Source organism: Manis javanica, chromosome 2 (assembly GCF_040802235.1).
Source record: "Manis javanica isolate MJ-LG chromosome 2, MJ_LKY, whole genome shotgun sequence".
NCBI classification, from domain to species: Eukaryota; Metazoa; Chordata; class Mammalia; order Pholidota; family Manidae; genus Manis; species Manis javanica.
The window spans coordinates 72,931,021-72,957,829 of record NC_133157.1 but is presented as its reverse complement, the minus strand read 5'-3'; the positions used below and the strand labels follow the sequence as shown (position 1 = coordinate 72,957,829).

The window sequence follows — 26,809 nt, the reverse complement described above, 5'->3', positions numbered from 1 at the left end:
TTCCCTTTTCCAAAGTGTAAATTGTCTCAGTTGTTTACAGCAATCATGGTCTCAGTGAAAAGCATTTCCTAAGGATTAATTAATAAATTTCTGAGGGAGCTGATGTACCAAAGCAGTCAGTAATTGTAGGCGGGATTTGCTACAGGTCTTGTTGCAAACCTGCAAGCCTGGGGACTTATCCAGTTAGGTATTTATGGAGCTAATTCTCAGAATCCCTTGGGAAGAATAAAGGTATTAATTTCAATTACGTGGAATGCAATCCATCCAAGAGCTCAGCAAAGAAACTAGAACTCAGTCTGGAGTTTCTCCTTTCCTCTAAAGAACATGACCTAATTCATCCCATTTGCTGTACCTGCAAAATGTACGTCAGATCTTTCTAATTCCCTCTATCCCGATTGCCATTACCTTGACTGAGCTGCCCTAATCTCTCCCACGCTATGGAACTAGCTATTCCAAACTGGTTTACCTACTTTGTTCCCACTCCAGTACTTCCCTAAGGAGATGTTGAAATGACCTTTAAAAAATTTAAGTCATGTCTCCCTCCTTAAAGGACCGATAGATCTCTGTCGTGCTCTATGATGAGCTACAAGACCTGGCTCAGCCCTCAGCTCACAATAGCCATACATATCTTCCTGTTGCTGAAATCCAGTAAGCTTGTTCCAGATATGTGGTCTTCCCAAGCAGCTCCTCCCTCTTCTTGAAATACTCAGTCCAGTTTTCTCCAACAGTTTCCTTCCTTCTCATATTTTGTGTCTTAGCTAAAATGTCACCTCTTCAAAGAGGTCTTTCCTTTACCATTGCCTTCATCCAATTACTGTTCCTCATTCTACTCTAGGTTGTTCTCAGTACTTCTCATTTGTTTTTTTATATGTTGCCTCCCCAAATAAGAGGAAAGTTCTGTGTCTGTGTTAATCCATCATTCAATTCACAATGTCCAGCATAGGAACTGACAGATAGTAAACCATTAATGCATGTCTGTTGTATGAATGAATGATTCCATCTGAGGTCTGTGTTAGCAATACCCGTATTCTCTCACACATTTTTCAGAGATGGGAAAAATAAAATGAGATTAGAAGTTTCCTTCCAAAAGTCTCTTCTTATACACCTATTTTTTTTTTCCTGTGCTTAAACTGAGAGAAGCTTCCTACCTTGTATTTTCTGAGTGGTATCATTGTTTATAGAATCCTCAGCTATAGTGTCCTCTGAGATGGGGTTTTGTCAAGGTGATAGAGAAGATGGCATATCATAATGATATAATTACTATGAAATTAGTCAAATCCCAGAGGACAATGAAGGCCTTTCCCACCCCCAGTCTTCAAGGGTTACTGTTTAGGTGAAATCACAAACTGGATATTTCTAACATGAAATATTTCTAATGTATGATACATGATGCTTGAAAATAGCATTTGACCAGCCATACAAGGACAAACTTGGGATTACAAAGGGACTGAGAGATACCCTTCTTAAGAAATAATCTTTATATAGGAGAATGTATTTGTAAATGACATATCTGACAAGGGGTTAACATCCAAAATATATAAGAACTCATATGCCTCAATACCCAAAAGGCAAATAACCCTATTAAAAAATGGGTGGAGGAGCTAAAAAGACACTTCTCCAAAGAAGAAATTCAGATGGCCAACAAACACATGAAAAGATGCTCCACATCGCTAATTATCAGGGAAATGGAAATTAAAACCACAATGAGAATCCCTTCATACCAGTTAGGATAGCCAACATCGAAAAGGCTAGGAACAACAAATGCAGCGAGGATGCAGAGAAAGGGGAACCCTCCTACACTGCTGGTGGGAATGTAAGCTAGTTCAACCATTGTGGAAAGCAATACGGAGGTTCCTCAAAAAACTAAAAATAGAAATACCATTTGACCTGGGAATCCCATTCCTTGGAATTTACCCAAAGAATACAAGTTCTCAGATTCAAAAAGACATACCACCCCTTTGTTTATTGCAGCACTTTTTACAATAGCCAAGATATGGAAGCAACCTAAGTGTCCATCAGTAGATGAATGGATAAAGAAGATGTGGTACATATGCACAATGGAATACTATTCAGCCATAAGAAAGAAACAAATCCTACCATTTGCAACAACATGGATGTAGCTGGAGGGTATTATGCTCAGCGAAATAAGCCAGGTGGAGAAAGACAAGTGCCAAATGATTTCCCTCATTTGTGGAGTATAACAACGAAGCAAAACTGAAGGAACAAAATGGCAGCAGACTCAGAGACTCCAAGAAGGAACTAGTGGTTACCAAAGGGGAGGGATGTGAGAGGGTGGGCAGGGAGTGAGGGAGAAGGGGATTGTGGGATATCATGATTAGTGCACATGGTGTGTGTGGGGTCATGGGGAAGACAGTGTAGCACAGAGAAAACAAGTAGGGACTCTGTGGCATCTTACTACACTGATGGACAGTGACTGCAATGGGGTATTGGGGGGGACTTGATAATAAGGCTGAATGTAATAACCGCATTGTTTTTCTTGTGAAACCTTCATAAGAGTGTATATCAATGATACCTTAATAATAATAAAAAGGAAATTTTTATTATTACAGTAATAAGAGCAAAACACAGTCAGTGTATAATCTATTTTTAAAAATACAGCCAAGCAAAAGAGGTGGGTTACAATCACCTAATAACTCATCTGTCCTCAGTTCAGTCTTTAGGCAACTCAACTATCCATCAGGTTTCTAAGTTTCCTCATCTCAAGAAGGGGATGGGAAACACTGGCTAAATCTCAAGGTAACATAAGGTGGATGGGACTGCTGACCAGGGCTTTTCCAATAATAAGGACCTTTGGAAGCTGCCTTGTTTTAAACCGTTAACCACTAGTTAAGGTACAAAGCTGAGTCCAGTGAAAATTGGCTTCTATGTAATTTGAACTTGCAAAGTGCAAGAGGACACTGTGTATTGTCTGTGTGTATGCAGACATAACAAAGCTATTTTCATGCACGGTCCTGGCAGAAGGCCCATGGTAACTGCTCTGTGGGTCTGGTTACAATTATTTCACTACAGGGAACAATCCAGGCCAGTACATCCCTGCTCTGACTGCTCGGCCTCCAGTGGAAATGTGTGCTGTTTGTGCCTCACAAACCTTCTCAGCTCCCCTCCTCACCGTCCTTGCCTTCCTCACAGAAGATATCCCAACCTTCTGTGCCAGAAATCTCAGTTAAACTCCAAGCCCAAACTATGTTACACAAGAAACTCTGACAGTCTGTGAGGCCGGGCATGTGTGATAGGGCCTTCTCCAGCCTTGCACTCACGGAGAATCTGGGCATGTATGCCTGTATTCCTACTATTTGTCTATGTGCCTTCAGAGTTCTAATTGAAATACATGAAGCTCACCTAAGAGGGAAGAGTTGATATGTTCTCTGCGATTTCACCTCAACCACCAAATGCATTTGTGCTGCCCACCCACCGCAACATTTCACAGCTGAATGTGGCCCTCAGGAGAATTTTTTAATGGAACATTTTATACTGAAATGTGTTTTTCATTGAAACAAAACAAAGAAGATAAGAATGGTTTACAACAGATCAGGCCTAAGATGTTAAGCCTAATGTTTAGAAATGTTTGTGTCTATCAGATTCTTATGTGGCTGCCCTTCATGATGCTCAGTTCTAGAACATTGAAGCCCCTCAATTGGTCCCTTTAACCCAGCTTGTTAGAAACTTCAGACCCCCCCCACCCCCACCCCGCAACTATTCATAGGTAGTAACTCTCACCATAATTGTATCTCAGCTATTTTGGGCATTTCCCCATATTTTTCTACTGGAAATATACATAGGTAAGACAGAGAATAATGAAAAGTAAAACAAAGGCATCTCATGGCTCATCAGTGGGAACTGCATAAAACTTATATAGATGGACTTTGAGGTTTACTAGAGATGCAGATGGTAGGTTCAATTTCCTACAGAGAGAATTTTCAGTATAGTTTTACAAAATCAACAGCATACGGTGTGAATCATCCTGTGGCTCAACACATCCATAATTCTTCACACGCTGACCTTTCCATGTCTCAATCATCCTTTCCACTAACAATCAAAGGTAGAGGGAATCTAATTTCAAGAGAGGGACTTCTCTTGGAATTCAAAGGAGGGAATAACTTCATGTCTTTATTTTACCCAGGTTCAGCCCAGTTCTAAGGAATGATAAGAAAACTGGGTAAGAGATGAATTGAGACAATGTGGAGAGGAGTCACTAATCAATATCCACTAGAGGAAATGAAAGATAAAATTAATATATAGAATTGAGCAATCCTGTTAACCTCATTTCCCTTGTACAAAAATTAAGGTCAAACTGAATGGACTGGTGTTTAGAATTGACCTTGTGCCAAATATAGTGCTTAGGTGTCCTGCAGGACATAAAAGTGCCTTGGCACTGAGGCTCCAATTTGGGTCTCTGAGGCTGACCATTTCTGTTTTCATCAGAATCCTGCATGCTCCATAACCTTTCCTCCAAAACTACTTCATTGACTTTCTTAAATAATTTGTGTAATATATGATAATATTAACATACATTTGCCTCCCTAATGAGATTATATGAACCTTTTAAGGCAAATGACATACTTTACAAATATTTGAAGTATGCCTGCCTAATTCACTTAGCTCCTAGCATAATGCTTACAATATTTTCTTTAGTATGTGGCAGATATTTGTTATATACACATCAATAAAAATTGTAAGGCATAATCCCTCATCTCATGGAGTTTAAACCTCGTTTGGAAGATAATACAAACAAAAACATCTGTAGCACCATAATAAACTAAGTTATCCAGAATGTATTCTCTCTCTATATATATTCTAAATTCTATGTTCTTCACATACCTCTATGGTATAGTCTATAAACCAGTGATAACAGGAGAATTGAAATAGGAGAGAACAAAGAGGTATAGTAAGAGGAAAGTAGATAAGCCTACCTAGACACGTGTGTGTGTGTGTGTATGCAGGTGTGTGTATGCAAGTGTGCACATGTGCACACACATGCATGTGTGTGTGTGTTTGTGGCATACCAGGGGCAGTTAATGTTTAATATGTTCCAAGTGCATTTCTGGTACAGAACAGTTGTCACTCCAATTTGTTTATTTTCTAAATTGAGATCTAGATATATATATTAGGTGTTCTTAAAGGAAGGAATTCCTATGGCCCTTGAGACATGAAATTTGAGGAAAAAGCTTTTGGGTCACTTAAAACAAGGAGTTGTGGAAGATTCTTTATAATCAATACTCTCCTTCTAAGTCCTAAATATCTTTAGAAGTTTCTATTCCACTTAGACCTTTCATTTACCATTCACTATGCAACATTTCTTGATTGCTGAAGATAAGATATATTATTCAATTTTCCAGTGAGAGACCATTTGCAATTGAAGGCAAAAGGTTTCTTTGATGAATTTAAATTTTGAATTTCCCAAGCTAAGGCTGATAACATATGAAATACTCTACTAAAATAGCTTTTCTTTGCTAATAGTTCCCAACTCAGGTCCGGAAAACCTTCAGTAAAAAACAGTTTATGATTCTGAGCACTATATTTTTATGAATGTCCATAATTTCAGCTTTATTTTATAAACCATTTTATATGAAGCATCAGTTGCTAGCATCCTTTTTTTTTTTTTTAAGCTTCTCCACAGGCCTAGAGTACTGGTAATAATATATACTAGCATCGAGATGCAAAGCACCTCACAAATGTGCCTTGGCATTCTTCTAGGTTGCTCACATAAAACTTAGTCATGTTTCACTATTGCCTTCATTTAAGAAATCTGCTTCCAGAATACTCATTCTGTTTGAACTTTCTGCATTAGGGTATATAAAAGACATCTTTTTAAGTAGCAATGGACAGAATGGTAATTAGTTCACTTATAATTACTGATCATATATTCCCCATTCACTCAGCTGAAAAACCAGAAAATTACCTCCCAAATCCACAAACTCCAAACAGTTGGAATATTTTAAACCTCTGAATCAATACAAATATGATGATGGTACCCCAACACAAAACAGTTTTCTCCCTTCTCTTTTAGGATAAAGTATTTTCTCTTATTCTGAAATGGCTCACAATTTTTAGAAGGGTAAGGATTTAGAGCTATCTGCACTCGAGAAACATCTTTGGGAGGAAGAAATTGCCTAATTTACTGGAGAGGTGAAGTTCATGATTAGATGGTCAGAAGTGCTGGGAAGCTTAAAGAGGCTCAAACCCAGAAAAAAAGGCAAAGGAGGCAGATATTTAGAGGAACTGGAAATCCTTCAAGTCTTGAGAGCAGTGCACATTTACCCAAGTGTTTGGAGGGGGTGTTACAGGAGAGTTTGTTTCCATACATGTTCTTGTGGGCCCCATTGGAGAAGGATGGCCTGGGCATCCTATTAGCAGTAAAATCATGACCAAACCTGTACTGAGCTTAGATAAGAGATCTGGACACCTTACATGCATCTGTTTCTGTTCTGTATTTGTTTTCTTTTCTCAAAGTTACCTAAGGTTTTTGGGGAAAGCCCTGACTTTAGAGGAGCAAGAATAATCAGAATGGCCAATGGTTGAAGTAGCTGGAGAGGACCCAGGACTACAGATCCAGGCAAACCTGCCAGGGCAGGCCAGCACAGGGGGCAGGGGGGGACGTAAAGAGAGCAGGCTGGGGGCAGCTCACACGTGGGAGCTTTCCTGAGCAAACACTATAATCTAGTGACTGAGAAATGATGCCTTTCTTTCTGTAGGGTGGAGCTTGCAGGGCCACGCAGGTAAACGGGAACTGGCAGCCCATTTGCAGCTTTCTGCCTGAACACTCAGCCTCACCTGGTTACTCATCTGACCCGCGCAGGGGTGTGGGTAGTGTCCTGTGCCATAGTTCTGCCCAGCTGTGGCTAGTTCTTCTCTCTCCTTACAAAGGGACATCTTGAAGATCAGGCTCTGTGACTTGTGAGAGTAAAGGCTGGATCTTAAAATACCAAGTTCAAGTGTGGTTGACAAGTAATAGTGTGAAGCCAGGGTGGGGGGCTGAGGGAGTGGGTGAGCTACTTTTGCAAGGCCTAGCTTCTGAAGGCCTGGAGCCTAGGTTCATTATTATTTGAGTTCCTTGCTAGAATTTCATAGTTCTGGATACTTTTCACTCATGCAAGAGGCCCACTGCTTATGGGATCCCACTTTATCATCAATGTCTGACTCACTCTTAACTACTGAAACCTCTTTCTCCTAGTTTTCACTTCACTTACAAGTAGAGACTTTCTCCTCTTATCAGTCTGTTTACCATGTACGTTGGCCCCAGGATTAAACTGTATGGCTTAAATCTTAAAATACGGTGGACTTTTCCAGGTAAAGTGCACCTTGCAACCTTCTACCCATCAGATTTTGGCAAAAATAAATCTCAAAAAATGATCAAAATTCAAAGGAAAAAGAAAACAGATGCAACCTCTCAGTGTGTCCCCAACCCCAAAGTGACCTTAACCACTGTGTGAGGCATATAAGTGAGGACATTTCATTTGAACTTAAACAGCAGTTTAAAGAATTGTTGAAAATATTCATGTTAAAGTAATACCTCAAGGGACTGAGTATCATGGAGGTCTATAGTCAGTGAACGTATTTGGTTGCCAAGTCTGAGAGAGTTTATATCTTTTTTAGGTGAGGAGGGAGGTTCAGGAAGAATTCCTGGTTTTTTCCTTCTATATTTTTTGGACAGGAAAATATTCTTGAGAAACAACCCAGAATTTTGGAAGGAAGACAATATATTTTTCAAAAATCCAATTTACAGTCACCAAATTAAAAACCCAGACATTTATTTAACTGCTATTTCTGCTTCCAGAATTGTCCAGTGAAAAGTTGTAAACTGAGAATCTAACAGGAAATGTGCCAGTTCCTTGCCAGACCCAAACTCTTAACACTTGAAAAGATCTAGCATGTTGTAATATTTAACCTCATTAAAATGAAAGAAATATAAACATTCATGGGAACCTGGGTATCTTTCAACACCAATGCTTAGGCAGGAGGCCATCCGAAGAAATGGCACTTATGCAGTCTGAATATTTGCACCCTCCCAGTTCCTACCCTGAAACTTAATGCCCAATGTGATGGTCTCTGGATGTAGGGCCTTCAGGAGGTGATTAGGTCATAAGGGTGGAGCACTCATGAATGGGATTAGTGCCCTTATGAGACCCTCAAAGGGTTCCCTTGCCCTTTCCTTCTGCCATGAGAGCTCTAGGAAATGGGCTTTCACTGGACACTGAATCTGCTGGTGCCTGGATCTTGGACTTCCCAGCCTCCAGAACCATGAGAAATAAACGTTTATTGTTTAGAAGCTACTCAGTTTATGGTATTTTGTTATAGCAGCCTGAACAGACTATGAAACCCATATCCAGCACCTGTGTTCTGCTTCTCAGTCTAAGGCTCTGTGTGGCTTAGTAACTTACTGTATCCACATTACATTAAGGCCCCACTACCTTAATATAGGCTCTCTGCCTTCAAGACACAGCAGCTGTAAATGCTTGGTCACCTGTGTCCTGAGAATGAGATGGTACTCTTCATATTAAAGTACCTGGGTCTCGTCATCATTCTTGTACTCTTTTCCTGTCATACCTATTGCTGTACATCAGGGCACAACTAGATGAAAGAATGTGTCCATCCCTCCCTAGGGCAGGGGTGAAAGGCTATTTTTGGAAAAGCACTTACGTCATGTTTCAGTTCCTTTTTGTTATGATCCTCTTGCAGGAGGCCTCAGAGCACAGCCCTGCCCATCCCAATCCCTTTTCTAAAAAATCCTTGGATCAGATATGTTTGGAACTCAAAATTTTTTCAGATATGGTGTCCTTTGCATGTATTTCACAAAACTTCCAGTGGGGGCTGAGTTAGCCTCTCATAATCAAATACATGAATATTTCTGCAGTGAAATGTATGAATTTGCACAATACATAAAGACTGTAAATAGCCTCAGATCAGTTCAGAGAAAGCGTTGCCATCAAATAAGTTTTTGTGTAACATCTGCAAAGGAGCTTTCAGTTTTCTGGGCATTTTGGATTTTGAAATGTTGGGTAAGAGTATAGAACTGTATTGGGTCTTCAAAGAGTTAAGACAAATTATTTCAAGTATGTTAAGATAACAAGATCTCTTGGTACTTAAAAAAGATATGGGTCCTATTGCAAATAACCCAATGGAACCTTTCACAGGGATCTTTTAGGCACAGAGTTTGACCACATTAAACAGGATTTAATGTAAGTGGGCCATCCTTGTTCCTGGGCTTCTGTCAGATGAACTCAACATAGTCTGTCCTCCAGAGGGAGTCTGTGACAGTGCTGTTGTCATGGAATCTGAGTTGCCTCACAGTTCTGCAGGAAAAGGGTCTAGAAAGTGGGCAGATTTAACTGCTCTGAGACTCCCAGGAACATTCCCAGACTAGAATTAAAAACCTCAACTAGGCAAGAGTGTTGGAGCCAATTGGCATGCCTTCACTATGACTCCATAATAAAGTAATTACACGGTTTGATTTTTTTAAGGGTATAAAAACAAAACAAAACAAAAGCCTTTTACCTTAATGTAGGGAAAAATTCTTTTTAAAGCCTTAATCTCTGAAGTCGTAAAGTGGAGACTGGGAAGATTATACTCTGGGTGGTTGTGTTAGGGATTGTATGCTAGGGGATATGTAAGCTGTCTTTGAGATGAGGGGCTGCCGCCAGTGGAGACATATGGAGAGAAAGGCTTACTTGGCTTCCAGGGCCAGCGCAATGATGCCCGCAGCCATGGGGGCCGAAGCCGACGTCCCCGTGTGGTTGTCCGTGCAACGCTGCCTCAGATCTGTAGTGATCTAGAAGACACAAGAGAAACATTTAGGGCTCTGGGGTCAATGTGAGTCACATGTAAGTAGAAATTTACTCATAAAAGTGGAATGGAGGGGGTGTTGAAATAGTTATTTAAAATTTGTCATTCCTGCACTGCTGTGGCCATCTCACTTCCAGAGAATCACCTGTGTAAATCAACTTAGAAAAGGGACGGGTTTGGAAACCGGGCTCCATTTCTACTAAAACCAGGGTCAGAAGCAGGGGCCACCTTTGGCTTGAAACATAAAGGCTGTACAAGTGCCCCCTTCAATTTTATTTGAGACCCTCACAGACCTGAACCAGCTCTAGTTAACCCTAAAGATCTTTCACTACCTCAACATTTATAATAGCAGACATGTTGAGCCAACCAGCAGACACTGAGCTAAGCACTGGTAGGATATGGAGTGAAAGCACACAGGCTGGTCCCTCCCCACCCAGGACTGTGACTTTGGGAGAGCTGCCGGTCTTAGCATACACTTTGCCTCAGAAGAAACATTTACTTATGGACTTGTTTTTGGAATTGATAGAAATGTTGCATGGATAAACCAAGACTTCCTCGAAGATCTAACATGAGTACCAAAAATCAATGTTGAAAACAGTCCTTGATATGAAACTATGACATTAAGTGCAAGCAAAAATAAAAATAATCAAAATGTGATAATTAAATCTTATTTTCCCCCTCTTGGTTTGAATCCAGTTCATTTTAGCTGTAACTGAATAACATTCCCACCCGCATGGATGGTGCTTCTGAACCTTTATTTTATGATTTTGCTAAGGGGGGAAAAATGCAGATACTCCTTAACAAGAGAAATAAAATACTATGAGGTAAGAGTTTGCACACCACTGTACTAACTAAGAAGTATAAAACCCTTCCTCCCCAATAAGCATCCGTTTCTGTCCCCTTGGGGCCAATTCCACTCCTGTTGGGAAGGCACGCAGCTTGTGAGATGAGTTGGTGGCCCTCAGTTATTGGAAGCAATGGTAAAACTTTCTTTGGCATCAAGACAGGATTGTTACCCATATTTTACAGCAAAGAAAATGTTGGTGAAAGGTCATCAGAAAGGTGTAGGGGGATAGAGGCTGCTGGAAACAAAGTCCTGCTGTTCTAAGGTGCATCCTTCAAGAGGAGTATAAAGATTAGTTGATTTGAAAAGAAATTTAATCTTCACAGGTACAAAGTGCAGCCTACACCCTTAGAAATGAGTCCCTCTCTCCATGTGCTTAGTGTCATATGAAGATGACTCAGTGGATTAATTATTGGTTATGGATCTAGATTGACATTCGGTTGACTTAGTTTCACATAAGGTGGTCAGTTCTGCCTTCTGTTCCTTTTGATGCCTCTAATGGTCCCAGATTATCCACAGCAGGTAGGTCCTGATACACAAGAAGTGGAAGAATGAACAAAACTATATAGAACCATATAGATATGGTGGTAAGAGAGATGAGACAAGCCGTACAGTCTTTCCCTGAGTAACTGAATGGTGTGCAAGAGCCCTGGTGGTGGGCTTGGCAAGCAGTGATGGTTATTTCTTGATTAATAGACTTAATTAACTAGCCATCTTCTGGATCTCCACACTGGATGTTGGCAAGATGCCTGTGTAAATAGAGCCCTACCTGCTTCTATATTAAGAAACTTTCTGGATTTTTATTTGTTGACTTTAAAAAGCTATCTTCTTCTGTAACTGTGATGAAAAAACATATACCACAAATCTACCCTTTGAAAACTTCTAAGTGTATGGCGCAGTATTAACTATATGCACATGGCTATACAATAGATCTATAGAAGATTTTTTATTGTGCATGACCTTCCCTCCTGCCAGCCCCTGGTAACTACATTTTGTTTACTGCTTCCATGAGTGTGACTATGCTATGCACCTCACAGAAGTGGAAATACATGGCATTTGTCCTTTGGCAGCTGGCTTATTTCACTTAGAGTAACATCCCCAAGGCTCATCCATGTTGTAGCATGTGGCAGGGTTTCCTTCATCTTAGGCTGCATTATATTCCATTGTATGTATATACCACATTTTCTTTATTCATTCACCCATCAGTGGACATAGGGGGTGCTTTCAACTCTTGGCTACTGTGAATAATGCTGGAATGAACATGGGTATGCAAATCTCTCTTCAAAATCCTGCTTTTAGTCCTTTTGGATTTACACCCAGAAGTGGGACTGCTGGATCATTAGAAAGGTATTTCTACTTTCTTTGAAATTATGGGTAAATTTGCAGCCTTATTTTCCGAAGGCCTGGTCCATAGCTCAGTGTATAGACACCCCAGTAGTAGACTGTTTCCAGGTCTCCAGATATGCTATTGTGGAGACGGCCTGGCCTGCATTTTTCTTGTTTTACCTCACCTTCACGGACACATTCCTTTGCCAATTCTTATTTTTTTTCAATGACTTGTGCCTGGATTCAAGATTTTTCATGATGTCTTCCCACTTGGCTCACTTTGCTTATTCTTCAGCTACACCAGACACTTTTAATGCACAGAAACAAATCCAGGACAAACACGCCAAATGTGTGTAGCATTTTTGAGCCTAATAAATAATCACTTCCGGCCAACCTCAAACATGAACAATACAACTTTCATGATATCAGTTTGCAGTAGGAACACACCCCATCCATATGTAGTCACCAGGCATAGTCACACACCCTATATGCTCGAATAAAAAGCTACTTGGCATTTTATACATAGACACCAGTGAAGTGTTCAATGCTATTAATAAAGGAATTCCAAATCAGCACTGTGCTTTTACTTTTTTCAGTCACTTTAACTAAATGAAACTTGAGTAGTGAGAAGGGGTGGCAAGGAATTTGAACAGGAAGGTGGTAGAGGGTGAAAGGTTAAAAGGAATGAAGAGAAAAGAAACAAAAACATCCTCACTCCCTTCTCATCCTGCTGTAAGTGGAAATTCCAGCTGGGTCATTTCAAAAGGAAGTTACTGTCAGTGGTGGAGATATTTAGGTGTAAATTACGGGAAAGATCTAAGGCAGGATTTTCATCATTAAGAGAAGCCACAGTATTAGAGAATTTTTATGTCTATCTTTAGGAAGAAAAGTCAAAGACCACCAAGGAGCATGAATCTTGAGGAAAAATGATGTTCTAAAAACTGGAACCACATGGGGTATCTCCATTAATAACAAGACATGCATACAAGATCTGACAGTGTAATTTAAAGGGAAAGTTGCATACCGCAGTCAGCCCACATCATGGGGTGGATAGTCCAGAGATTCTACACGTGCAAACAGAACGATAAAGCCCTTTATGTTTAGAAAGAATGTCTCAGAATTGGGTTTCAATCCTGGTGGCACATCTTGCACGCTCCAAATTCCCTCCATTTACTACCTAAATCAGAAACAGAATTTTTCTCCACAGAACTTCTCAGATTGCTCAAGAAAGTATCGTTTCTGTTTATCAGAGTGAAGGAAACGGGAGATGACACCAGGCCCCTAGCCAGATCACAAAGTTAATCTGATCAGCAAATGAGATGTTCAGCCTGTTTCAGGATGGGTAGCAGATGGTTTCTTAGGCTCCACAAAGTTAGGGATGTCACCCCTATTTGGTTCAGAAGGGGTGGGTACTGTTCAGGTCCAGTCAGGCTTCCTTTGAGAAGAGCTATCACTTTTTCTCATCCTCTGTTCTTATTTCCCATTTCATTACTTGGGCTGATTGGACCCTTTATTCCAGCCTGATCATGCAATCCTCCTGGAAATCTCAGTTCAGATCAACTTTGGCCCTAAGTGACAAGCTTTTCTAGCAAATCCACAGAAAAGTGTTTTTATCTCCCTGATATCTTGTGATCAGTTTTTATTTTGAAGGTGCCATATTGTCTCAGATCTGTGAAAAGAGCAACTGAACAGATATTTTTAAAACATGAAATGATTCTGCTGTCTGTTAGGTTGAATTCATTTCTGGTGTTGATTTTGATTTGGATTAGAAATGTGCCAAAAAAGCTGTTTCAGACACAGCTATGGGGGAGAGGGGGAGAAAATAAATCTTAAATGTGTCAATGAATAAAATAGAAGAAGCTGATTTATTAAGCACGGTGAAATAAAAAGGAACTAAGGACCAATTAATGCTTCTTGTGTTCACCAAAGCCACCAAGATTGGTGTAAAATTCAATCATGCCCAACAAGTCCACACAAAATTCCACTCCCGTGTGACTACAAGAATGTGTAAATGTGAAGTACAAATGTGAGATTTTGCTTACAAATGTGAGGTTGCTATCAATAAAAAGGATCCATCTTTTACCATTTTTGCATCTCCATGCTCCATGTTCAGTTCCGTGCTAGGTACAGAGCAGAGGCTCAGTATTTACAGTTGACCCTTGAACAACAGGGTTTAAAATGCACAGGTCTACTTATACATGTGGCAAGAAACAAATTGGAAAGGTTTTTGGAGATGTACAACAACTTGAAAAAAAAATTTTTTCCTCTAGCTTTTATTGTAAGAATATAGTATATAGTATATATAACATACAAAATCTGTGTTCATTGACTATGCTTTGGGTAAGGCTTCCAGCCCATAGTGGGCTATTAGTAGTTAAGTTTTTTGGGGGAATAAAAAGTTAGATGTGGATTTTCAACTGCGCAGGGCTGCCAACTGTATGTGCTAAACTGAATTGCTAACATCAATCACCTTTATACTCATTTTGTTTTATACTCTATACTCGCCCACATATTAGGAAAGATGTCAAGGTCATTTCTTTACTGACTCTCCACAGAAAACTCACATGAACCTACAACAATTATGTGTGTGTATATATATACATACAATCCAGTGGTTGAAGTACAGCTATTTCTCTCATAATTCCTATTACTATGATGAGCTGCACTGCTCCTAAAACTACCACCACAAGCAACTTGCAATGAATGAGACAACGTGCAATAGGTGTGTAGGTGTGCATGCTCACAGGTATGTATAAAAATACAGTTAAAGCCATGGGAACTCTGTAAGGAAGCTATGCTATTTTATTAGCTAAGGAAAGGGAGATTCAGAGAGACTAACTTGCCCAAGGACACACAGCTACTGAAGGGCTGTTAAGTGGCGAAGTATTAAATCCTGAAATGGCAACAAAAGAAGAAGCTGGGTTACAGGTTGTAATTATTCACGATAGCAAAAGCATCAGCTCCAGGACCCGCCCCCACCCCCACCCCCCACCTCTACCCTGACCAGCAATGATGGCAGAAACGGCCTTGGAAGCCAGCACATGTCAGCAAGTGGGTATCATGATTCTCCTTCAGGCCACAATCAAAATGAGAACTTCAGGAACAAACTTTTCTTTCCTCTTTTTAACATTCTCAAAAGACTAGGCATTCAAGCTTCCAAACAAACCAAATACAACTGATTTGCTAGTCTTTTACTCAGGAAAAATAATGACATTTCCCAAATCAAAGATAGAGCAATCCCAGTGCAAATGTGACTGTATTTGAATAGTGAATTGAGTAGCTGGGGAGAGTGGTGGGGTGGAGGAGAGCAGGATGTTTCTGCAGTAAAGGAAATGTGTAGCTGTGTAGGAACACTAAAATCAGTAAGATAATTCCTCCACATGATCATTCAGGCCAACACGAGATACTCCAGGCAGCTATTCTGTTTCGAACACAAATAAATAAAATGACATCAGTAGAGGGCTGAGCAGAGCATATAATCTCTAAATCTTGGCTCACAAATCCCTCCCAGGAGGAATACGATGGCCCCCATATTCCAATCACTAAGATGAATTATTATAGAAAAAAGGGCAAAGGCTGAACTAGTTCCAAAAGAAAGAAAGAGTTTAATGATGGAAGTGATTAGGAAAAAGGGGAGTTTTGTCTCCAAAACAGAACTTGGGAGAAATTTCAGGAGGTAGTGAAGGGTTATAGACAGGAATTTTAAACACTCTTTGACACTGAGAAAGGTTATATGTACAGATTTACCATACAGCAAGATTCCTGTGGGCAATTTTCTATGTGAAACATATTGTCTAATACCCATTGCCTTTCACCAACCTACCAGTAGAAGAGGCTTCTCTTAAAGAAACACATCTCCCTGTCTTGCTGTGCTGTATAAACAGCTCTGGAGGCTTCCATCTTTCTCCATGTCTGATATTTATGCGTGAGTATTTATTAAGCTCAGGCTCTGGGAGGCAATGAGACAGTCTTCAACCTCAAGTAGTTTTCATTTAAGTGTGCAAAACAGACCATCAATAAGAAAATGTGTAAGGTCATGTTAAGTAGTTCTAAGGACACTCGAAAGAAAATTAAACAGTATAAAAAAATAGAAGGTGGTGGAGGGAAGTGCCACTATTTTAGAAAAGAAATTTCTCCTCTTAGTGAAAAAAAAAAAAGTAATATTTTAAAAGTATTATTTTAGGAAGAAAATCCTCCCTGTGGAAAAATTTGAGAACAGGCTTAAATGCCATGGTATCTGGAAGAAAAGTATTCCCAACAGATGACACTTCTCAAGGCAGAGAGCCCTGGTTTGAATATTGTGGCACAGCCTGGGTGAGCTCAGTGCTGACCCTGTGCCCCAGGAACAAGAGGCTCAGCTGGGCAAGGAGTGTTTGTCTAGGAGGTTTTGAAAAGGTCCTATGGCATGAAATTTAAAACAAGTCTGCCAAGTAGACAAAGAAAATGGACACCTATATATTCTAAATACTTTTTCTTGGTCACTGTGAAAAGAACCCCAGATAGAAAGAAAAGGGCCATTTGTTCATACAGCCCCATAGTGGATGACCCCAAAAAGTGTTCAGGGCACAACGGCACACTGCTTACAAGATGGGCTTGGGGTCCCTCTTGCGGGTGGCTGGAGTCCAGGCTTTACCACTCACTAGCTGGGTTTCTCTTAACCTTTCAAGCTTAAGTTTTCTCATATGTAAAGGGGGACAACACCTGGTCCTCATGCACTGGGTTTTGGGGGTACCCTGAGATGAAGCATTTTATGGGCATAGCCTAGTGCCAGGCACATATCAGAATGGTAAAAAATATGTAATATATTTGTGACATGTTAATATCACTATGAATGTATTTCATGCCCAACATGGAATAAGGTGTATACCATATTTCATAATATGGTTTTATGATAATAAGTCATTCCAACAGATTTCTGTTTAGCTTATAAAGCAGTTATTATTGTTGTAACCTTGATAATCAACTGATGCTTCCTTTGCTGCATTAAGATGAAAGACTGTCACTGATCTGCATCTATTAAAGCATGAATGGAATACCAAGGTCCACTCCTGTTAGTAGGAAACCAAGAGACAGAGACCTGGCTATGTTTTGAAACCTAGGTAAGGTTTTCCTGCTGGCATACCATGACAAGGCATACTTTTGAGGATGAGGAAAATTTATTTAAACAAAGTGCTTTTCCAGAAGCAGAGAGATCTTTCCTCTCCTGAAACCTTGGCATCTGCCTTGGTTTAAATCACAAAGGTGCCCTATGAATGAAGAATGACAACTGTGCTCTTCTGGAGAGGCTGCAGATGACAAGAGGCAATGAATGGCCCAGGAAGGGGAGCCCAAAACAAAGGAGGACAGACATTGTCATTCCTGTAGCACTCAATCACACTGTCACCAACAGGATGCAGGCATCTCCGAGGGACCACAGGCATCTGGTTCAAAGTCTGGTGAAGAAAAGGTCCCAGGCGCATCACCAGATTATCTATCATTCTGGCATCTAGAAGGAAATGGGGTCAGCTGGACCATAAAATTCTGATGTTGCTACTCCACTCATGTTCAAACTGTTACCATGGTCATGATCAAAGTGCCCTCCTTTCCAGGGCAAGTGGCACAGATCGCAGTATTTTATAAATTGGAAAAATGGAGGTGGGGAAAGCATCTGTTAACAACTGGAAAAATGACCAGCCTCTCCTCCAGGAGATGGCAGGCTTACACTGACTTGGGGAACAGTGGTACCAGCCGCTTACTGAGCAGCTTGTTGCATCTGTGTGTGTAAAGACCTTATGCTCAGCATTTTAGCATCACAAAAATCTGTGAAGTTGGTGGTGGTTTTACCTCCATTTTTACAGATAAAGAAACCAAAGCTGTGTGAGGGTTGCTTAGCCACCGAGTGATGTGTCTGAAGCTAGAAACTCTTAACTAGAAAGAGCTGCCAAATTTCCTGGCCAATTGAGGGTATTTTGGAGATTTGGGTAAAATAAGAACTGGATAGAGAAATATTAGTACTAAATTGCTGCTATGAAAATGGGAGAAAGAAAAAAAAGAGTAGAAGCAAATATAAGTTAAGTATCTAAAGAAAGTCAGTCAAGGTTTTGATATTAGCAGTAGCAATTAGGGAAAAGTAAAATATATGACCTGAGTGAAGGATATTAACATTAAGTCATGGTGTCTATCCTTCCCCTCAAGCCCTGTCTCTGACTGCAGGATGTGTCATTTTGTCTGTCCATGGAAGAATCCTAAATGACCACCCTGTCATGGGGGCCTTAGCACTTACTATACCATCACAGCCAACACCAGGGAAGGCAAGTCTGGGGAGTAAATGTCACAGAGTGATTCTGAAGTCCCTCTGTCCATACTGCATTCTCCCGTTTAAGACTCGGTCAACCCTTCCTTACTCTGTGATATTTTGCCCATTGGATTACATGATCACCTCTCATAAGGAAGGCACTGACAGAATTTAACAATACCCTCCCCACAGCAATTACCCCACAGGAAAAAATAGGACAAGATGGGCATATTTACTTTGAAGCAATGGTGAGCTAGCCTTAACATGCCTTCAGACTCAAGAGGTACAAGGACAGACTCTTGTTCCAAAGAGTTTTCATCAGGATTTTCATGATGTAGAACTAATGGATGCCACTCAGTATTAGTGCAACATGACCATGAGTTCTGAGAGACAAGCAAATTTGAGAGCAAAAGGGACATTCCTAGATTACAATAATTCCTTAATGAAGGTACAATCTCATGGAGCACCACTCTCCCATGAAGAAACCCACGGGACTTCAACATGTGGCATCTCTGTACTTTCCCTTTTATATTTCACTTTGTAGTGCAGAGTTATGTTTACTAATGAATAATGGAGGTGCTGAAAGATGGACTCATGTGCATATTTTTTAACCCAGTTATTGTGAAGGAATTAGGGAAAGGTGGGGGCAGATAGGATATGTATATGGACAGGCAGGCAGTTTTTATTTCAATCGAGCTCAAAAATGTAACTAAAAGAGGTAGTAAAAAGTAGCTGAGAAATCAAACATAAAAATCCTACCATGACCAGGAATCAAGAGGAATCAGATGGATTACACAAAGTATTACACAAAGGGGGAAGTATCCTACCATCTTCACTTCCACCGGTGGGTAAACCAGATGCTCTAGCCTCAGCAGGGTGACCCAAACCCACATGAATGTATTTGAAAGCAGGATCCTAGCTATATGCTAAAAATCATTAGGTACAGCAGCTCAGCTTCTTAGGAAGACAAATCCCAAGGCTATTTACAAAACCATGGTCAGGGAAAGAGCAACATGCAAAGGTGTTTGTGATTTAGAATCAGCAGTGCAGGGCTGGGCACCCCAAAAGCCAAACTTCTCTTCAGCACCAACAGGTCAGGGAGTGTGCAAAGCACTTTTTATTTACTTCCTCATAATCTTTGTCGTAACTCTATGAACCATGTGATATTTAATTCCCCCATCTTACAAGTAAGATTATGACAGAACAATTAAGTAACATCCAAAGCTGCCCAAATAGGAAGTAGTTCAACACCTAATAAAACCTATGTGGGCTGCTCCTGCCACCTGAACTCCTTTGTGTGTGTAGAGAGCAAGGCATGTTGGTGAGCAGGAGCTCCCAAAGGACCTCTGTGCTTCTCATCCAGGCAGTCTTTGTGCTGCAGTATTAGGAAAGCACCTTTTACATAGGTTGAGCTGCCCCTGGATCAGTTGTACCTACTTCAAACCAAAGCACTGAAGCTAAGGTTCAAAGGCAGCAGGGGACAGAGTGGAAAGAGAACCGGGCTGAGAGTCAGAGCTCATCTCTTCTCTGCCACTAATCCACAAGGTGAATGTGCACCATTCATTTGTCCTCAGCAAAACTGAAGCTTAATCATGTCAAAGGTCACATTAAATGCTGGGATGTAATGACTCAGACAAGCAATGAATCGGTATCAAAGTGGTAACATTTACCAACAGTTGCATTGAATAATCAGCTAATCTGACTTTCTGGTTCCATGTGTTAATTGTGCCTATAAGCTTATGGTTCTCCCTTTGTGTTTCAGAGTGAGACAAACCAGTCGCGACAGCCATGCAAATGTCACGTACTATTTTCTTATCATAGGACTCTCCGCTGCTGTAGGTTGTGGCCAGCGTGGAGGAACACTCTTCCAGGTACCAAGGCTTCTTTCCGCTCTCGGCTGTGCTGCTGATGGAGATGGTGTAGATGCTGTTGGTGTAGCCATCACAAGAGCAGTGGTCCTTGCTCCTCCCACCATTTCCTGATGCCCAGACGAAAACAGAGCCAAGGCCTCTCCGCCCCTGTCCACAAACAGAAAATGTTACATGATGGATGACACGGACCACAGGCTCTCAATGAAGAGAGGAACAAAACCAACAGGGCAGAATCAAGTGATGCTATTTTTATAATATGCTGGATTTAAGCATATTTAAGCTAATATGCTAATTGAAGCTGCTTTTTCAGGGAAAAGGAGTTACTTGTAGAAAGTAAAACAATCTGGATGTAACGTGTAGCATGGTGACTACAGTCAATGATACTGTATTATATATTTGAAAGTTGCTAAGAAAGTAGACCTTAGAAGTTCTCATCACAAGAAAAATAAATTTGTAACTGTATGGGGATGGATGCTTCTAGACTCTGTGGGGATCATCTCACAATGTATAAAATATTGAATCATTAATGATGTATACCTGAAACAAATGTCATATGTCAATTATATCCCAATTAAAACAAAGAAACTAAAATAATCCCTTTCACATGACATAGTCACAGAATTAACAAGAACACAAATTATGACAATAAGAAGGGCTAACATTTATTAGGTACCTACCGTGGACCAAGCACAATTCTAAACGGTTTATATGAATCAGGCTGGATTCTTTCAACAACCCTGTGAGAATGGTACATGTTTGTCTTCACTGTACACATAAATTGACGCACGGAAGTTAGGTAATATTGCTAAAGTCATATAGCTAATAAGTGGAAGGACAAAATTTGAACTCAGACAGCAGACCCCCCAGAATTGCCATAGTTATATAATATTGCTATTCTTACATATACTGTTTATATAATATTACTATAATATTACTTCATCTATATCAAGTGGGTACTACTATGCACTGTCACTGGACCTATGGGCAAGACGAGGTGTACAGAGGTTATGTATTTATCCTGAGTCACTTAGTCAGTGAAGGGCAGAATGGGACCAACTACATCCTGCCGTCTAGACCTGTATCTCCCCTACATGTGGTGTGGACACTAGTTATGAGGGGTGTTAATGGATGCTACCAGAAATAAAAGGATATCAAAGCCAAATATGTTTAGGAAACTCTGAGGTAAGCAAAATTAAATGGTTCTCTTATTGCAGAACTTGTAAGAATCTTTAATAAGTGAGTATTCACTTCAAAACTAAGAGGGGTCACAAGCTGGAGCAATTTACAAGCATACTCAACCATGGTAACCTCTTAGCCCAGATCCATTAAGTTTTTCTTACAAGGCTAGGAGATGGAGTCATATTTTTATGCCAGAACTTCATATAAACTCAAAGACTTTCTTAATGTCATAAAATAATCAAGGAGAAGCAGCACAGTAGAATATAGATGTATTCAACAGAGTGACTTTGGTTCTATATGATAAAATCTTCAGGAGAAAAGAGAGACATCAGCCAAAGTGAAGATTTTTCTTGGAATAGTTATAGCTGAATCTCTCAGGAATTTTTACCATTTTAAAATTAGAGGTACAGTGGAAGACACTGAAGCCAATCTATAAATTTGTAATTAGGAAGTTAAGAAACCATATCACATAGCTAGTGACAGATAGACCTCTTTCTTCCTCCCAGACCTTAACTCTTCTGGTCTCAGGTAGAGGGTGAAGTATTTGGGATGTTATCTTGGAATTTCTAGAAAAGCCAAGGAAAGAAAGACAACTAAGAATCTGGAGTATCCTCAATACTCTCAAGGAACTGAGTATTTATGAAATGATTTGATTGGCCTGAGGCACAGATCTCTTTTTGTCCTTCAATGTAGAAAAATGCAATTTGATCACACAGGAATGGGGAAAATTTGTGAATAGAGGAGGGAGAAAGTTCTGTATGCTACTGTTACTAGACAGCTGGTCCGGGCATATCATCTTTCAGTTTCCAGCACAATACCCGTGAAACATAGAGAAGGGTGCAAATAGCATCTAGCCATCTTAAACTAAAGATCTTGTTCAAAGCTTTGTAAATCTCTAAACGAATTACTCTCCACTATGGTGTGGATGCTCAGATTGAGAAAATCTGGTGACTGACTCATATCTGCAACTCAGAGGTGGAACATCATACAGAAGAAAGAAGAAGGTTCTAATTCATCACTGAGAGGTAGCCTCTCTGTCACTCAATGAGAGGCTTTGTTGCTGGCAAAAAGCATGGTCACATCAGAGCTTTCCCTGGTAGGTCAACAGAATGCATGAGATAATGCAAAATCCCACCTGGTTTAAACTGCACTGTAACAGATAATAGATTAAGAACCACAATACAATGAACACCCAAGGCCCAATCACATTTATGTTCTATGTATCTATGCAAAATTATGACTGTGTGCCCAGGTACAAAATTCAATGAAAAGATATTTTTCAGAATATTAACAAGAAATGTTCAAAAGAACATTAACAAGAATATGTCCTAAAGGTACTTTTATGTTCATGATGTGTTTACTAATAGAAGACATAAAACAATATAGTGCAGTCTCTGGTTAGAAGAAAATGCATGTGTGTATGTATAAAGAAGTTAATGTGTATAAAGTTCTACACATAAAGCTACCATAAGGTGACAACATATCAGAACTTATCCTATATGGCAATTAGGGAAGATCTTTATTTTCTTCCTCTACCATCCTTTTGTGCTCATATACGATTTTTTTAAAAACAGAAACAAATGCATTTTTTCCCTCTATAAATAGGGAACACACAGGGTCAGTTCTTAAGAGATAACTTTTATTTTATGATCAGGAGGGGTTTTACACACAGAAAGTTCACTGTTTATTAAAAACAACAGAGGCTACTAACATCTATAGAAACTCACTGGGTGCCATGCACTATACAAACATTATCCTTTATGATTCAAGTCTGTATCATCATTTTACAGATGAGCAGACTGGGGCTCAGAAATGCTCACTATTGCCAGAGCCACAGCTTGAAATCCAACTGGAGTTAGAGCCTGAGCCTTTAACCCTTACAGCAGTCCTCTTTGGGGCAAAAAGAGGGCTAATGGTTGCTATGTTGTTTTTAGCTAGTATCCAGTATCTTCACTGAAGCTCAGTATTGCAATCTAGAGCAGCCCAGCCTCCAGGCTCTCTCTAGACTTGGTGGCAGGACAGAATGATAAAGAAAGGACACAGGCATGGTCCCAAGCATCGTCATGAAGAAGGACATAGGTTCTGATGCAAAATTCTCCCTAGAAACCCCAACCTGACAAGTATGCTTCCTCAGAAATGGGACCACAAGTCATTCTATTCTGGCAGCATCCACAGATGACATAACTGGAGGGGCAATGACATTGCGATGGGGCTCTCTGTAGATCCATGACATGGAAAGAACAGGTGGTTGACAGGACAGTGCTTGCCACTGCCCTGGAAATGTCCCTTCCAGATAGACGTGATGTCCTTCTATTAGATGTATTATTTGAAGGAATTATTTTTACAACCGGGCATGGTGAAGGGAAACTCCAAGGGACAGTAGGGGATCAATAACTGCACCCCTCTTCCCAGGCCTGAAGGGAGCTTGGGAGAGGGGAGTCCCTGGAACTGGATATGTGGGGCTAACAGTTGAGAATTAGGGGACACACCGACTCATGCAGGGGCCAGACCAGGGGAATATGTGTGTACTGAGTGAGACCCCAGTCTCCTCCTCCCTCTCTCCCATTTCTTGCCAGAATACCCACTGGCCAAACCCCAGCAGAAGCCTGGCCCAGGGAGCACCTGGAGATCAGCATCCCTGAATATGGAGTTTGCAGAGAGACAGGGTAGGGTTCTGGAGGGTCGAACGAGAGCCATCCAGCATCATCCTTAAAGCATGCTATGGACGGAATCATGTCCCCCACAAATTCATATGCCAATGCCCTAACCCCCGGTGTGACTGTATATAAAAATAGGGTCATTGAGGGGGTAATTAGGGTTGAATGTGGTTATAAGGGTGGCGCACTAACCGACAGGACTGGTGTCCTTGTGAGAAGGGGAAGAGCCCACAGGAGTATGCGCGCAGAGGAAAGCACGCCTCACAGAGCGTGAAGGCATGGCAAGTCAGAGGCTGGCTGCAGCGGAGGAGGCAGGCGTCACGAATCCGCTCTGCTGTCACCAGGGTCACGTGCTTCCAGACTTCCAGCCTCAGACTGTGGGCAAACAGTTCTGCTGTTGAAGCCACCCGGTCTGTGGAGCTCAGTTACGGCAGTCCCCGCTGACTCACACAAGGTGATGGGGGACGAGCATGACCTGCCTCCCATGGCAGCTACGGAATATCCAGTGCAGCCACCACGCTGTCCAGGAGGCAATCTGACCTTTATGCATGTGTGTATGGTTTATGATTCAACTCCCAGAAATAAACAAACTGAATTTGCGGGCTGAGAAAGCAATAAAGACAGTTGCTAAAGATCTGTGGGGTTAATCTGAAACAATTAGCAGTTCAAAGATTTATTTATTACAGACGCATAGCAAATTTTCATTAATGTGCAATATTCAGAAAACCAAAATGTATGCAGTTTGAAAAAAGTCTGGACAGTTCTCCAAAATTCAGAGTAATTTAATTGTGGGACATAGGGAGAAGGAAGATAGGCATAATATCATAAAGAAGAAATGATCTTAATGGCATTTTCTAGTTTTGGTGAAGTATTATGATTATGATTGGTTATTTAAATATGGTCTTGGATGAAAAAAAGAATAAAAAAGCCCTCCTGCTTAATTGAATGCTAAGTTAAAAGTTAGTAAACTCAAGGTAAAATATATTGTGAAATCCACACAGGACCCATTTGACCAAACTCTTAAATATTCTCTTTCATTGTGTATCTAATTGTGCTCGTGTTTCTTCTCATTTTTGCCCTACAAAAATCAATTTATAATGCCCCATATGCATTACTATTAAAGGCTAGAGAGGAACTGGATTTTCTTCTGGCTCAGGTCAGAAAGGGCTACTTTATGTTGGCTTACCAGTTAAATCATATACTACAAGCCAGTTTTTTAGAGCTGTAGTTTGGTGGACCTAAATTTCTTTCTTTAAAATGGTGTGATAATTTTTTAGCCAGTGCAGTTAGATTTTACTTGGTATCTTAATATTGCCTTCTTTTCCCATATTGCTTAGAAAGTATTCTTAAAGAGGCATGAATAAGTGACTAGAGACTTCTTGCAATACAAAAAATGTGGCTGGACACTGCACTAGTAGGTGTATATACATACATATATACATCAGTTCACATGTATTAGCTAATTTAGAGCAACACCAAGTTAGATATGCATTTTTACAGATTAGGAAACTGAGTAACATTAAGAAATGAGCACATCATCCTATAACCACAATGTGGTAGAGACAGGAGCAGAGACTGCAACATGTCTGATCAGAACCTCCATGTCTACGTGTTGACATGAAGAGACATAACAAAACCACTTTAGGGTAAGGAGTGCTCATTTACCTGTGACGTCTTCCAAGCACAGCCTGATTATCCAATTTACCAAAGGCCCTCACCACTTTGCCCCCTACCGTTTCCTGAAATTGATCCTCTCTGTGAGGAAAGAGCACAACCCTCTAAAGGAAGCTTTTCTGCACATGATTCACACATAAAGGGGCTTCAGGCTGGAAGAGGTTGCAGAAAGACTAGGACACCTACAAACTATTTAGCAACTGTGATATGAAGAGACAACTGTTCATCTTTTTAAAGCTCAAGGATATTCTGACTAGAATTTCCAAAATCAGTCTTGTTCTTTAAGGAGGCAGGGTTCATTGGAAGAAATAGATCTGGTCTAGAAACATGATGTGGAAGTGAAATCATCACCACCCGCTTTTGAAAGGTATTTGCAGCACTCACATACAAAACGTTTGTTCCAGAATTCTAAAACATAGATTGCTTTTTAAAGCCATACTTAACAGCTCTTTGAGTCATCATCACCAATAGGACAGACGATTCACATGAAATGAAGGCTTTTGATGATGATCCAAAAAGTCATCAGAAAAGAACTAAAATCAACAATTAAAAACAAATCAGGGGGTTTCCAAGACCCTGGAGTTGATACCGTTGGAACTTGGTAGGAGAAAAGTCTTCTCTTTGGGAAATTCACTACCAGAATGGAGTCATGGGACAGATGCAGTGAGAAAGCCAAGACTGGCTTCTTCAATCAGTTCAGGTGGGCAAGATGGTAATGGAGGGGTGGAGGGTGGGGGCAGAGAATTAATTACAGGAGACTGAATTAGATCCTGGGAATAATGTGAGCCACTCCGCACCAAACCCAAGGGAATTGAATAAGACAGATGGGAGATGTTTCTAAATGAGCAAAAGAAGACATGGCTTTTAAGGTTAGCAATCTGGAGGTTAAGTCTGCTTTTGTCGGACACAATCCCACGCCAGCATGCTAACTCCGGCCCCAGTGCCCTCACCCACACAGCACACATGTGCAACTCTTACATCTCCCCTCTACTCCACTGCTGGAATGTCCGATGTGAAGAGTATACAGGTTTCACTTGTCTCTACTTCTGCTCTCAGAATATCTATTGTGTTCCCAGAATTACTAAGGTAGAGGGAGGAGCTACTTCAAGCATTTTAAAATGACTCTGTCATTAATGATGGTTTATTGATGATTTGAGTGCAGCCATAGGCTCATAATTTCACC

General features: G+C 40.5%; 1 protein-coding gene across 6 annotated transcripts in view; it reads right to left on the bottom strand.

Annotated features, from left to right (window-relative positions):
* Positions 1–26,809, bottom strand: part of PCSK5 (proprotein convertase subtilisin/kexin type 5) — a 433,086-nt gene that overhangs the window by 237,672 nt on the left and 168,605 nt on the right. For all 6 annotated transcript variants that reach the window (XM_017664305.3, XM_017664306.3, XM_036991294.2 and 3 more), the window contains exons 8-9: positions 20,051–20,263; positions 9,687–9,787 (exon numbers count right to left, since the gene is read on the bottom strand). In XM_017664305.3, the coding sequence (XP_017519794.3) occupies positions 9,687–9,787; positions 20,051–20,263 (314 nt within the window). The remainder of the gene's footprint in view (positions 1–9,686; positions 9,788–20,050; positions 20,264–26,809) is intronic.